This window comes from Asterias amurensis, chromosome 11 (assembly GCF_032118995.1).
Source record: "Asterias amurensis chromosome 11, ASM3211899v1".
Taxonomy (NCBI): domain Eukaryota; kingdom Metazoa; phylum Echinodermata; class Asteroidea; order Forcipulatida; family Asteriidae; genus Asterias; species Asterias amurensis.
In genome coordinates this window covers 1001008-1015691 of record NC_092658.1, presented here as the reverse complement: position 1 = coordinate 1015691, position 14684 = coordinate 1001008, and the positions used below count along the sequence as shown (strand labels likewise).

Below are 14684 nucleotides of genomic sequence, written 5' to 3'. Positions count from 1 at the left end.
CTGTTTTTGTTCCTGTGACCATATTCCCATCTTAAAACAAATAAAAGAAAATAGAATTAGCTGTTGCAAGTTGCTTACCAACCCACACTCTGCTGATCAAACACCAGAGCCTAAATCCGGTGCTCTTAACCGCTCGGCCATGACACGCCACTGTTTTTGTGGTCAAGGGTTGGAGACATGTCATGTGACTACAGTACCCGATGAAAACGTTAACTTTTCTACTTCAGCCACACATTGTAGCATTGCCCAGTCCTCGCATTTATCATGTATCTCTGTCATTGTTTACAGATATTAATGAATGTAATAGCAGCCCTTGTGAGAATGGAGGTTTCTGTTTAGATCAAGTCAATGGGTATCGTTGTAATTGTGTCTCAGGATTTACTGGAACTCTTTGTGAGACTGGTAAGTACATGTTCCCATCTGTTTATTCATTGCTAGGTTACCTGTCTCTGTGTTGAGCATAACTGTTGTACGCTTAGCATTATTTGCAGATTTAAGACTTGGTCTTCTACCTCATGCTACAATGTAGAGCATGCTGGCATTATTCGTGATCTTCAAGACAGCATTCCTGGTATCATCTTAATTCCGTGGAAATATGCAGCTACGATAGTTCTCAATTACAAGAAACGGTTGACAAGTGAATAATAATGGCAGGCGTGATTTCTACTTAAGTCTGATTTATAATTTGTTTTGGCCCTCAGAAAAATCAGAAATTGTGATTAAATAAGTTGAAAAGTCTATGGAAGTCCATTGAAGCCTATACCATAAGAACATGGACGCCAGGCCCCATATCATTTTCTTAAAATATAATGCCATCATTTTCTTAAAATATAATGCCTGTAATGTAACTGTGTAAAAGCATATTCATAATACCCCAAACAGTTTTGCTAATCTTATTGGTGGAGAGTGCGTCATGTGGGGGTGTTGACACAACTGATAAAGACACAGGCTGGCTGCGCACGGCTGGCTTCCAGTTTTAAAAGGCTGTTTAAGAACTTCTTGTCACTCTTTAATCTACTTATCAAAATCATCTTTTTTGTTCCTAAATTGTAGATATAGATGAATGCGCCAGTAACCCTTGTGTGAATGGAACCTGTATACAGCAAGTGAATGCTTTTAACTGTGATTGTAATGCTGGTTGGACAGGAGTAACCTGCAGCATTGGTAAGAAAGTATCCTTTATTACATTGTTTTTATAGCATGTCTTCAACTTTAGTAAGATTTATATAGAAAGGTTGGCCGTAACACCATGTAATGATTATCTCTAATGAGTTGGGGTGGTTCTGAAAAGAACCATTGGTTTCAACTTGACGTTTAGATCAGTATGCTCTGATCGTCTTCTGGAGAAAGCTGGACTCTGATGCTGCATGCTGCTTAAAGGAACACGTTGCCTTGGATCGGTCGAGTTGGTCTTCGAAAAGCATTTGTAACCGTTTGTTATAAAATGCATACGGTTAGAAAGATGATTTCAAAGTAGAATACAATGATCCACACAAATTTGCGTCGAAATGGTTAAAAACGGTTAAAAACGCTTTTCAAATACCAACTCGACCGATCCAAGGCAACGTGTTCCTTTAAGCACTGTGGAGGCGGATTAGCTTTGTGATGCACGAAGGTGGGAAATAGAGGCAAGAAATTGAGCTCGGTGATGCGTAAGATTAAAAATATAAAGGTTGAGAGATTGACACACTCATGGTGTAAAGACTGTCACAGTGGAAAACTTCCCTCAAAATATTTTTTTTTTAGTTTTAAGGTTAAAAAAATGAGTGAAGCAAGTGTGTGTGATTTTGTGAGGACAAAACTCTAATTTGAAAGGAGATGGGATATTTGTTCACTCCAATCTTATGACTCTGATAACCAAATGCTATACCAATTACAGGTTGGTTATTTCATTATACATATTTGGTAACATAAAGTTTGGATACTAGTCTTTGTGTGTCCGAATGACAGTGCTATAAAGTTGTTAATGAAAATGCATTTTATGTTGATGTTGAATTTTTCATGTGCATAGTGTTCATTGTTTTTGTTGTTTGCAATCAAGTTGGTATATTTTTTAATAGGTCGTTGTATCTCAGCATTTGTATCCATTTGTTAATATCTGCCGTATTCTGGTAGAGTCGATCTGCAACTCTTTGCACAAGTTTCTCTTTAATACTATTATTTGTTGCTTCTCAAATGTTCTTCTTGTTGTAATTTCCTTGTCTAGATATTAATGAATGTGCCAGCAACCCATGTAGGAATGGAGCAACCTGTCTCAATGATGTAGCCTCGTTCAGTTGTGTCTGTGCTGATGGGTGGTCAGGAGACACATGTGCAACAGGTAAACTCACTGGTCCTTGTCCATAGCCCTGTTCACACTTTATTTCTTATCCCTGTGGAATCCCTGGGTAGGTCCAGGAGTTGTTTTACCCGACAGTTACCCTGGCTTCATTGTCCCCGCATAGGTCCCTTTTCCACAGGGTTCTGGTTGCATGTTTCAAGGGTATCCTGGGGTTTGACCATTTACCCCTACTCTGGAGCAGGGGTAAATTATTATTCCCCATGTTATGCTCATTTGAAACAATCAAAACACAAAGATTTTTATGCCTGGCGCACAGGTTTTGACCATTGAACAGCTTTGTTTTACCTTTAGGTGAGGGCGCCCTACTGTTATGACATGTGTATATAGACTGTGCAAGTCTCGCGAGAAATTGAACTTCCGGGACCATTGTGGTCCCAACCTAATGGAGTTTTACGTTGGGGAGATTTTGTTCTGTCAATAATTTTAGTTTAACATAAGTTATTACTCTAAAAAGTGAATATGTTCTTGGGAATGTAAAAATAAGTGATTAAAAACAGAAAAGTAAAATCAATTCAACAAGTTAACAAAGAAAACAACAGAAAAAACTTGACCTCCAGTTTCCGGTTTACTCTAAACAATTAAGAGTATTACCCAATTGACGTTCCCATTATCGCTGAACCTATGTGATGATCGCACCAATTGGACGTGATTCACAAACAGGGTTTATTAGAAAAACCATCCAGGTCGATGTCGAACAGCGATCCTTGTCCCGATAAATGTATTATTTTTACGTTAATTTAAACAAAACAATTATTATGTACACGAATTAAAATAATAATTATACAAAAAGTACGTTAAAAATAATAATCTTTAAGAATTTTTTAACAAATAACAATTTCAATACAATTTGGTTTTGTACAAAAATGTACTTTTTTTCGAGTCAAGTTCTCGTTTTCGTAACGTGCGAGACTTGCACAGTCTATTAAGGTCTATATAAGAACAGAAAGGGATCTTGTCAAAATTAATCCAGTACTGGCTGTTGGAAAAGAATTCTCAGGTGTCGGATTTCCATCAGACTGTTTTTCTGTGGTTTCACTCGCTGAAAGGCACGCTGTTCTGCAATGCAATAAACATGCCCTATGCTAATGCGCCCAAAACTGTGCGCCTCTTAAGGACACAAGTGTCACAACTCACTAGGCCAGGATTCGAACCCACGTTCTGTAAAATACAGAACTTGAGTCCACAGCCCTTAACCACTCGGCCACAACACCCCACAAGAATAGCCTGGATGACTTCAAAACCAATCTGAATTTTGCCATGGTTTTTCTCTTATTCTCTTGTGGTAGATATCAATGAATGTGCTAGTACACCTTGTCAGAATGGAGCCACCTGTTTGAATAATGCTAATATGTATCGCTGTATTTGTCCAAATGGATGGTTTGGTACCAACTGTCAAGAGGGTAAGTTCATTTACATTTCTTTCCTTACTCATTGAACTGAATTCCATACAAACTCTTTTCCCTATAAATCTGTGAAGAATTCCCCTTTCTCCATAATAATGAAAACGAATGACTTAGCAACAAAAATCCATAAGGTTTATCGCGATTCAGAACCGTAGTGCATTGTGGGAAGGCATATGGGGCAGTTTGCTATGCGATGTATGTTGTCATGCTCGACTCGTCTCGCATCGCCTATAACCTTTGTGTGGGTTCAACAGCGCCCTCTCTTGATATTTTGCTATAGGCGATAAACATTATCCATGGAACGTTCAAGCTGCCTGTTTGGTTTTCTTGCTAGCCTTTGAAATATTCTTACACTTACACAAATTTTTCTGCTAGTATGAAATTGGCCCCTGTTTTGTGAGTAGATACATTTTACTTAACATGTTTGAACTGATGCTACTTTGTTTGCTCTCTATGTGTTTCAGATGTGAATGAGTGTGCCAGTAACCAATGTCAGAATGGCGCAGCCTGCAACAACGGCCAGAATCAGTATACATGTACATGCCTGCCTGGATTCACTGGTATCAACTGTCAAATAAGTAAGTACAGACTAGTAATGACTCAAAGGATGACAGGGTCAAAGGTTAATGAGATGTAGCTTTGTGTTCAAATCAATCTCCTGATGAATAGCAGTGTACAAGGCTTAAAGCCTGGTTCATACTTCCTGTGAATGTGATACGAGCTGGCGACGTCTTAGCATGTATCCACAGGAAATATGAACCAGGGTTTAGGCATGCCATGGCCAAGTGGCCTTGTGCGTCAGACTTTTGCTCTGGTGTTTCTGTTCTTCCACCGTTAAAATCGACTGCAACAAAGGAGTTACCGTATGCTGTAGGTTCTCAGCTGATACTTGTGTGTGATTTTGTGAGTTTCCAGGAGATTAGCTTACTAATCCAATCAGTTTATTGACACAGCAATCCCCTGTGTACTCATTAGAGGCCAAAAGGATGTTTTCTTTCCGAGTTTTTGGCCTCTTGTGCAAATAATTTCCAATGGAGCAATCCCGTAATGAGAGTTTAAAATCATACTTAAGTAAAATCCCTAAAAACAAAACAGCATCTTAAGCCTTTTTTGCTTGTTATTACCCGACTCTATCAAATATTTTTGTTTATTATTTTCCTAATCTCACTTTCCTAATGATGTGTTTTTAATTTTTTATTTCTATTACATAGACTTCAATGAGTGTATCAGCTTTCCTTGCTCTAATGGTGGAACGTGCGTTGATGAGGTTAATGCATATTCATGTGACTGTCGACCAGGATGGACTGGTACCCACTGCTCAATCGGTAAGACACATTAGATAAGGTTACTTATCAAAGGCACTGGACACTATTGGTAACTACTAAAAAATAATTGTCAGCATAAAAAACTACTTGGTTACAAGCAATGGAGAGCTGATGATGTTGTAAAACATTGTGAGAAACGGCTCCCTCTGAAGTAACGTAGTTTTTGAGAAAGAGGTAATTGATCTCACTCAAATACTAAAAGACTTCAGCTCTAGCCTTTTATTATGCATCTAAAAGCACACATAGAAATGCAACAAGGGTGTTGTTCTTTTATTATTCTCTTAAAGGAACACGTTGCCTTGGATCGGACTATGGAGTTGGTCTATAAAAAGCGTTTGAAACCGTTTGTTATGAAATGTATATGTTTAGAAAGATGTTTTAAAAGTAGAATATAATGATCCACACAAGTATCACTCAAAATTGCACGGTTTTCTTATTACGTCGCGAACTATCATCGTCGGCCATTTATGGGAGTCAAAATTTTGACCCCCATAAATGGCCGACCGTGTTATTGGACGAGGTAAAAAGAAAACCACGCAATTTCGAGGCATATTTGTGTAGATCATTGTATTCTACTTTTACATCATCTTTCTAACCATATGCATTCTATAACAAACGGTCACAAAACGCTTTTCAAAGACCAACTCGACCGATCCAAGGCAACGTGTTCCTTTAATCAATGACCAATTGAGACCAAATTTTCAACGATTAGTTATGTTATCCATACACCAAGTGAGAATACTGGTCTGTGACAATTTTTAAAGGTGTCTAGTGCTTTCAAAGATGAAGCAACATAGTTCAGCATTCAGCGTTCAGCATCGCGATGCAAATTTAACATCTCTTATAAAGATTTTCCAATGGGAACAAATCAGAGTTCCATGGACTTCCCGAAGTACGTTAAGTTATCATATTGGTGTAGCTAGGTTTAGTCCAAGTCTTTTTGGTGCAGTATTGGTGCACCAGATCAAATGATGGAAGAGAATCTGATGCTCTATTGGTGTAGCTTGATTCAAACTAAGTGTTATTGTTTTAACGTGTAGATATTGATGAGTGTGGAAGTTCACCGTGTCAAAATAACGCTACATGCGTCAATCTACAAGATCATTATGAATGCACCTGCCTCCCAGGATGGTCAGGAACTAACTGCCAAACAGGTAAGCAGGAGGAGAGGAGGCTTAGTATATAATAATACTAACATTTGTATAGCGCTTTCCACAGGCTTTTCAAAGCACTTAAACATTGTCTGGAAAGATGTGTTTTTAACTGAGCTGATCGGAGATGAGTTACGGACGTGTAGAGGGAGCTTGTTCCAGCAAGTTGGGCCATTGGAAAGTTGAAGTTGAATAAAGGATGTTGATTTGAATCCGCTTGAGTATAGTTAGCCAGTGTGATACTGAACAATATTAAATGCATATTTTTCCGGCTACCTGTAGCTTGTGATATTCACCAAAACAACAAACCATGACAGCATAAGCTTTGCAGTAAGTCGTCCAGCAAAGGCATGTTTTGTCATCTTATCGATAAATCTGGTTTGCTAGTTTGTTTTCCTCTGATTTACCTCTTATCTTGCAACTTTCTTGACAGACATACAGGAATGTTTAAGTATTCCGTGTCAGAACTTTGGGACATGCATTGATGAAGTGAACGGTTACATGTGTACGTGCAGAAGTGGCTATGGTGGAAACAACTGTGAATTAGGTAAGTTTACAATTCGACTGAAGACTCTGTGTCCGAATCATGGAGTTGAAATATTGAGTTGTAAAACCATTACTGGTTCTTTTTTTAAACGCACAGCAGATATTTCTGTGTAAGAGCTGGATTAACACAAAGGCGTTGCTTGGGTTTGGCGTTTTGTCTGTTTTAAAGGGAAGGTATATGTTCGTTACTCTTAAAATGATCGGCAATAACAACTTATTGGTTGGAAGCCAACAGCAGCTTTCGAGCATTTTTAGAATCTTTTTCCTTAGAAGTAATTATGTGGTTATGGAAGAAAAGATATCACTTTTTATGCCAACATTTTTTAATCCGAGAAGTGTTTTCTCAGAAACATTTCTTTGGTTGTGTGTTTCTATTTTTCTGACTTTTCCTCCTACGTGGACATTTTATTTGCTCTGGATTTTCTGCAATATAAATGTGACCACCTTTTAATCAATCAATTATAAACAATAGAATTTCGCATGTTAGTTTTTATTATTTACATCTACATTTCTAAAGGATTACTTTAAAATTCTCTTTTTATTTAAGATGCTTTATAATGAGTTTTTTGTTTTCTTATTTTTACTATTTAGAGATCAATGAATGTAGTAGTGACCCATGTGTGAATGGAGGAATCTGCAATAATCGCTTAAATAAATGGGAATGTATCTGCTTACCAGGATGGCAGGGTACCACTTGTGAATTGGGTAAGTACTAAATCACCTCTTCAACTTTTATTTGGGTGCTGCTACCTGTAATGTTTGTGTCTGGCGAGTAAAATGACACAAAACACAATCAACTCATTTGTAATAACTCTTCACCTTTTAGTTTGCGATCTGTCCCCGAACCTCACCCGCACTCCACCCTTTTCATGCCTGATTCACAATCATTATTAATCGTTCAGTGCCCGCTTTTTGTTTGCGGTTTTGAACGCAAAATGCCAAGCTTCTTAAGGTTTCCAAATTCTGTTTTACAAATTAACAAACAAGTCTTTCTAACCAAACAAAAAAGTGTCTTGTTGATTTGTGTTGCCTTGGTACATCCTAAACTCAATTGTATTTTTTGATTGGCAATGCCCTCTTAAGATAACATGTATGGTATGGGCTGTACATGTACGATTGATAACATTTTATTAGTGCATGAAATAGATCATACATGTTCGATAATGGGGCTTTCAGATCACATAAAATAGATCTTACATGAACCAACATGGCACTTTTAGAAGTTAAAATTGTATGTGTGTGTAGCAGTTATCGCATAGCTGACATTGTCAGTGCTGCTTCTGTCGTTTTGACTTTTTTTCCAGTCTGCTCCGTCCCCTACTCCAAAGCCATTCCTTATTATAGCCTGATTCAAAATCATTATTAATCGTTCAGTGCCTGCTTTTTGTTTGCGTTTCGAATGTAAAATGCCCAACTTTTGAAATTTTGATATTCTGTATAAGATTGTATAAAAGTAACAAATAGAGACCTGCAAAAAACCTATTATTTGTAATGTTTCAATAATCTTTACACAGATATCAATGAATGTGCCAGCAGTCCATGTGTTAACAATGGAACCTGTTTGAATGGTCAGCATCAGTTCTTGTGTGAATGCACACTGGGCTATAAAGGAACACGCTGTGAAACCGGTAAGACAAAATAATGATAATAATTAAACAAACATTGAGAATGCGTTTTGGACAAGTTATGTTAAACTTAGCATGTAAATTTTTCTTTTTTATCTTTTAATGGAAAATAAATTAATTGAATTGAATTGAATTGAATTTGACGTGTTCTTTTGGAATCAAACTTTTTTTTAAAGTGATTATGTGATTTGAGGCATTGCATGGTGAGGTATCAATATGTATTTTGTTTGGAGTATAACCATGTGTGTCTCTACTTGGTAGATTTTGTTCTTTAGAGAACTGTCTTGCTCTGTATTCTACTACCTGACTTACGCTGAGTTGATTTACGGATTTTCGGCTTTTTAACTACTACCTGGGCAAAGGGTAGAAAATTGTTTGGGACTACTACTACTTTCGTTGTTAACTTCACTACCGTGGAGTGAGTTCTTAATTGGTCTCAATGTTTCGACTAGCTTGCTCTAGTCATCACCAGGAGACTGATTAAAAGATTAAATTAAAATTGTCATTATTAATAATTACTATACAATGTAATCGAAACGGAAATGAAAGAGATGCTTTTCATCTGTGAAAAACTATTGTACCTTCCTTGCCAAGTATTTTAACATTTTTTTCTTGTTTTCTTTTCTGGTAAGAAATAAATGAATGTGAGAGCAACCCATGTCAGAATGGTGGATCGTGCACAGATCTGGGCTTGGAGTACAGCTGTACATGCATTGCTGGATATACTGGTTCAAACTGTGAAACAGGTAGGTCTTAAAGAGCATTAATTGGCTCTGGTGTTTTCCATGAGAAGAGTGTGGGTTTGAGTCCCAGTGTCATGGCCGAACGGATAAGAACACCGGACTAAATCTCTGGTGTTTTTGATCAGTGTTGGTTTGAGCTCTCGGTAGCTTGGCTGAACGGATTGTGTGCACACTCCTTTATCGATTTTTTATTTTATTTTTATGAATAAAGAATACTTAAAGGAACATTACAGAATTGGTTTTTGCTAACCAAACAGTTGCTGGTAGTGTAAGAACTTTATGTAATCCATCATATACATAAACTGACAAACCTGTAGAAGATTGAGATCGATTGGTCATCTGGGTCACGAGAGAATAGTGAAAAAACGATTACAATTTTTTGTATGGCATCGATGCAAAAAGAAAAATGAATAAACAATCACTGAGTGATAAACTCCAGCACGAAATAAGATTATTTATTTCTCTACAAATAATTTATGACATTTCAGACTATAATATTTTATGGGATGTTTTCTACTATCATCATCATTAGACCGTGTAAGTTTTATGTTAATCTGTGATCTTCATGATTTTTGTTTCTTACCAATTCTGTAACATTCCTTTAAATATAATTATGTTTCCAGATATTGATGAGTGTTCGAGTAGTCCATGTTTAAACACTGCAACATGCGTTTCCCAACTCAACATGTATACATGTATGTGTCCAAGAGGCTGGCAGGGTACCAATTGCAATGAGGGTGAGTTTACTTTATACGATTATCTTGTTAGTAACGTCATATTTAAGGTAGCTTTTTTATATTTTCGGTGGATTATTAAGTTTGGTCTTTTGACTGTATTTGTATAAGACTCGTAGGACACCAATCTGAAGCTGAATTAAAAACAGTGTTGTCTCTTACAAAAATCACAAATGCAAAACAATTATTAATGGCTAGCTGTTTCGACCCGAGCAGAGTCTTTCTTGAAGGCTATATTTTTAGCCGTCAAGAAAGTATCTGTGAGGGTTGAATCATCTGACCATTGACTATTTTTTGCATTTATACCATAGTTCCTCTCGGTTGGTAAGAAGTTTTCAACAGCTATTGGTCCGTCTTTTTAAAACATCTGTAGTTGGATCACATGACATGCATGATGATGAATGTGCACTAACTTGTATCAAGTTGTTATTGCCTTCACAACAATAGAAATAGTTTTAATTACCTGATATAACATTCACGTTGTTTTGCAAATAAACCTTATTTTGAATTCCAGTTATAGAACTTACTTAATTTTACTGGTAAACAACTGTCTGATTTATTGCAAATAATTTGTAAATAACTGATGCTAAACTGATTTTGTATGAGTCATTTTGAAAACCTACTACTTGTATTTTGTCAGATTCCAATGAATGCGATAGCAACCCATGTCAGAATGGAGGGACTTGTTCCAATGGTCAGAATCAGTATACATGCCAGTGTCAACCGGGCTGGACTGGGGTCAACTGCAACTCAAGTAAGCAAAATCTACCATCAGCATCTTTCAAACCGTGTGTATTTCATAGACCAACTCGCCCAATCCATGGAAACATGTCCCTTTAAAATACTTTGAAGGCTTTTCCTGTTTTCTCAACAAGTTGAAATTGTGAACTTTAAACTTTAATTGTAAATTTTGAACTTTCTCAGGTGATTTATGTTTTATTTTGTTTTACAAATCTTTGTAATTCTTACAAATCAGCATTACATTAAACAAAAAAACTGTGACCCATTCTTAATAGGGTCTAGGTACTTTTTTGTAGGACAAGAAAACACAATGTCCACAGTATCACTTAACTTACACAGTTTGAAGATAATGATAGTAGAAAGCTTCCCTTAAAATATTACTTACTGAAGTGCTGTAGCATTTGAGAATTGAGTAAATCAATGTCATGAAAATCATTTTTGTCTCAGTGATCATGAGACAAAGACTATTTTAACATGTAAAAACGTGTTTTCATGACAATGTTTTACTTATTTCTCAAAAAACTACAGCACCTCAGCAACTTATATTTTAAAGTACGCTAAGTATAGCATAATTTTGTTTATTGACAAGACTAGAATTAATGTTGTGGCATTTCTAATTGATTCAGATATAAATGAGTGTGCAAGTGGACCATGTCAGAATGCTGGAACCTGTTTGGATCTACTGAATTTCTACCAATGTAACTGCCGAAGTGGGTTCCAGGGTAGAGACTGTGAAATAGGTGACATCATTATAATCAACTATTTTATCTTATTATTATTATTATCAGTTGATTAACCCTGACAAATACAAGTACATCAAAAAGCACAGTAAAAGTTAAACGAAAAGCAACGAACCAATCAAAATCTAAATGAACGCAATAATTATTAAAGCGAAATGCGCAACAGTTATAAAAAAAAACTTACAGAATTTGATCAAGAGGGTAACTAGATGAGCAAAATAATGAACGAATAGAAGAGGAGCATCAGGCATGGGGAATAAATCAACTGAGAGAGGAAACAACAGGACAGATCAACAAAGTTGTTGGTCAGAAACAACAAAAGTAAACTGTATTATTGGTGTTCGGAAGCATGTTGTCCTGCACATAAGTAGCACTAGTCCAGAGGGTTAAAAGGCATATGTTTGGTAATCACTCAGTCCAGTGGGTTAAAAGGTATATGTTTGGTAATCACTCAGTCCAGAGGGTTAAAAGGTATATGTTTGGTAATCACTCAGTCCAGAGGGTTAGAAGGTATATGTTTGGTAATCACTCAGTCCAGAGGGTTAAAAGGTATATGTTTGGTAATCACTCAATCCAGAGGGTTAAAAGGTATATGTTTGGTAATCACTCAATCCAGAGGGTTAAAAGGTATATGTTTGGTAATCACTCAATCAAGAGGGTTAAAAGGTATATGTTTGGTAATCACTCAGTCCAGAGGGTTAAAAGGTATATGTTTGGTAATCACTCAATCCAGAAGGTTAAAAGGTATATGTTTGGTAATCACTCAGTCCAGAGGGTTAAAAGGTATATGTTTGGTAATCACTCAGTCCAGTGGGTTAAAAGGTATATGTTTGGTAATCACTCAGTCCAGAGGGTTAAAAGGTATATGTTTGGTAATCACTCAGTCCAGAGACTAAAAGGTATATGTTTGGTAATCACTCAATCCAGAGGGTTAAAAGGTATATGTTTGGTAATCACTCAATCCAGAGGGTTAAAAGGTATATGTTTGGTAATCACTCAATCCAGAGGGTTAAAAGGTATATGTTTGGTAATCACTCAGTCCAGAGGGTTAAAAGGTATATGTTTGGTAATCACTCAGTCCAGAGGGTTAAAAGGTATATGTTTGGTAATCACTCAGTCCACAGGGTTAAAAGGTGTATGTTTGGTAATCACTCAGTCCAGAGGGTTAAAAGGTATATGTTTGGTAATCACTCAATCCAGAGGGTTAAAAGGTATATGTTTGGTAATCACTCAATCCAGAGGGTTAAAAGGTATATGTTTGGTAATCACTCAGTCCAGAGGGTTAAAAGGTATATGTTTGGTAATCACTCAGTCCAGAGACTAAAAGGTATATGTTTGGTAATCACTCAGTCCAGAGGGTTAAAAGGTATATGTTTGGTAATCACTCAGTCCAGAGGGTTAAAAGGTATATGTTTGGTAATCACTCAGTCCAGTGGGTTAAAAGGTATATGTTTGGTAATCACTCAGTCCAGAGGGGTAAAGGTATATGTTTGGTAATCACTCAGTCCAGAGGGTTAAAAGGTATATGTTTGGTAATCACTCAGTCCAGAGGGTTAAAAGGTATATGTTTGGTAATCACTCTTAGAATTAATGGCAATAAAAACCTTGAATATAGAAGCCTACAGCTGTTCAGACTTTTTATAGTCTGCGAGTTTGGCAAATTGAATTTTGAAACGATGGGCGAGTCATATCTTTGCTTTAAAGGCAGTGGACACTATTGGTAATCACTCAAAATAATTATTAGCATAAAACCTTTCTTGGTGACCAGTAATGGGGAAAGGTTGATGGTATAAAACATTGTAAGAAATAACATAGTTTTCGAGAGAGAAGTAATTTTCCACGAATTTGATTTCGAAACCTCAAGTTTAGAACTTGAGGTCTCGAAATCAACTATCTAAACGCACACAACTTCGTGTGACAAGGGTATTTTTTCTTTCATTATTATCTCGGAAGTTCGATGACCGATTGAGCTCAAATTTTCACAGGTTTTTTATTTTATGCATATGTTGAGATACAACAAGTGAGAAGACTGGTCTTTGACAATTACCAATAGTGTCCACTGCCTTTAAGGGTGCAAATAGGCAAAAAGAAAAAAAAACTATTCTATTTTTTTTTTTTTTTAATTCTTTTGAAAATTGTTTGAATTACAGTCATATCAAAACACTTGCAGGTAACCCAAAATTTTGTTTTATCGAGTGAACAAAATAGACAGGGGAAATATAGGTTATGTGTGTTGTTCACTTCCCGTGACGAAAATATTTCAGTCTTTTTCAATTTTTCAGAATCTCATCCCTGTTTTACAAGGCTTAATAATGACCTTTTATCTCTCAAAGAATTTCCCTGTCATTAATGTCTATTTCATGTGATTTCTTGGTGTAGATTTTGATGAATGTAACAGCCAACCCTGCCAGAATAACGCTCCATGTTATAACCAACCGGGTCGGTTCCAGTGTTCTTGCCGAGCAGGATTCTATGGCCCAATGTGTGAAAACGGTAAGTTAATTGATAAATCGGGGCCAACTTTCATGGCTCTTCTTAGCGCTTACAGAAGCAGGCAATTCTTCACCTACATCAAGCATATTTCACTGGCTAGGCTACAGACTCAAAAATATGAAATAAACCTTTAAAAAAGCATCTTGTTAGCTTCTGTAATGTGAGTATTTCTCAACATATAGGGCGTTTAAGACATCACATCACGTTGATTTAAAGGCTGATGTTTCAGTTCTCTCTACTTTTAAATTTAATTTCCTTTATTATTTCTGGTTGTGAAGCCATGGACTCACAGAAAAGTGCACTTTATCACTTTACTCCCAGTGAACTAAAAGAGGAGAAGACAGTGAAGAAGTTTCAGTCTTAGATGTTTGATGAAATCCCCAAAGATCTATTCCAGTGGAACCCCCTGCAGTCATATAGGGTGTGACAACCCAATCCACATAGTGCCCCTGGTGGGGTTTGAACCCAGAGGTCCCTGAGTTGAAAGACAAGGCAAGAAACCACTCTGTAAACCTGACCACTGATCAAGACTCGAGGCTTTTACTCAAGACTCAAACCTGACAACTAAGTGCTGTTTCTTGGAAGTGCTTGATTTTGAGTATTTTGTTCTCAAGTCGCCTTTGAATATTTTTCAGCGGGACCTGGAAAGGATAAAGTGCTGCGTGATGGCAATATGGAAGTTATCTGATATTAATTAGTGTTAATATTGTTGTTTGTGTACAGAGGCAGATTCGTGTTCCAGCAACCCATGCCAGAACGGTGCCACCTGTATTGCAGATAATAGCGGAGTACATACATGTATCTGTGCTGAGGGGTGGCAAGGACTACTGTGTTCAACAGGT

General features: G+C 36.8%; 1 protein-coding gene across 5 annotated transcripts in view; it reads left to right on the top strand.

The window, feature by feature from the left end:
* Positions 1 to 14684, top strand: part of LOC139943876 (uncharacterized) — a 54274-nt gene that overhangs the window by 16839 nt on the left and 22751 nt on the right. For all 5 annotated transcript variants that reach the window (XM_071940751.1, XM_071940748.1, XM_071940749.1 and 2 more), the window contains exons 14-29: positions 289 to 402; positions 1054 to 1164; positions 2207 to 2320; positions 3628 to 3741; positions 4209 to 4322; positions 4956 to 5069; positions 6110 to 6223; positions 6654 to 6767; positions 7358 to 7471; positions 8281 to 8394; positions 9024 to 9137; positions 9758 to 9871; positions 10509 to 10622; positions 11236 to 11349; positions 13729 to 13842; positions 14566 to 14682. In XM_071940751.1, the coding sequence (XP_071796852.1) occupies positions 289 to 402; positions 1054 to 1164; positions 2207 to 2320; positions 3628 to 3741; positions 4209 to 4322; positions 4956 to 5069; positions 6110 to 6223; positions 6654 to 6767; positions 7358 to 7471; positions 8281 to 8394; positions 9024 to 9137; positions 9758 to 9871; positions 10509 to 10622; positions 11236 to 11349; positions 13729 to 13842; positions 14566 to 14682 (1824 nt within the window). The remainder of the gene's footprint in view (positions 1 to 288; positions 403 to 1053; positions 1165 to 2206; positions 2321 to 3627; positions 3742 to 4208; positions 4323 to 4955; positions 5070 to 6109; positions 6224 to 6653; positions 6768 to 7357; positions 7472 to 8280; positions 8395 to 9023; positions 9138 to 9757; positions 9872 to 10508; positions 10623 to 11235; positions 11350 to 13728; positions 13843 to 14565; positions 14683 to 14684) is intronic.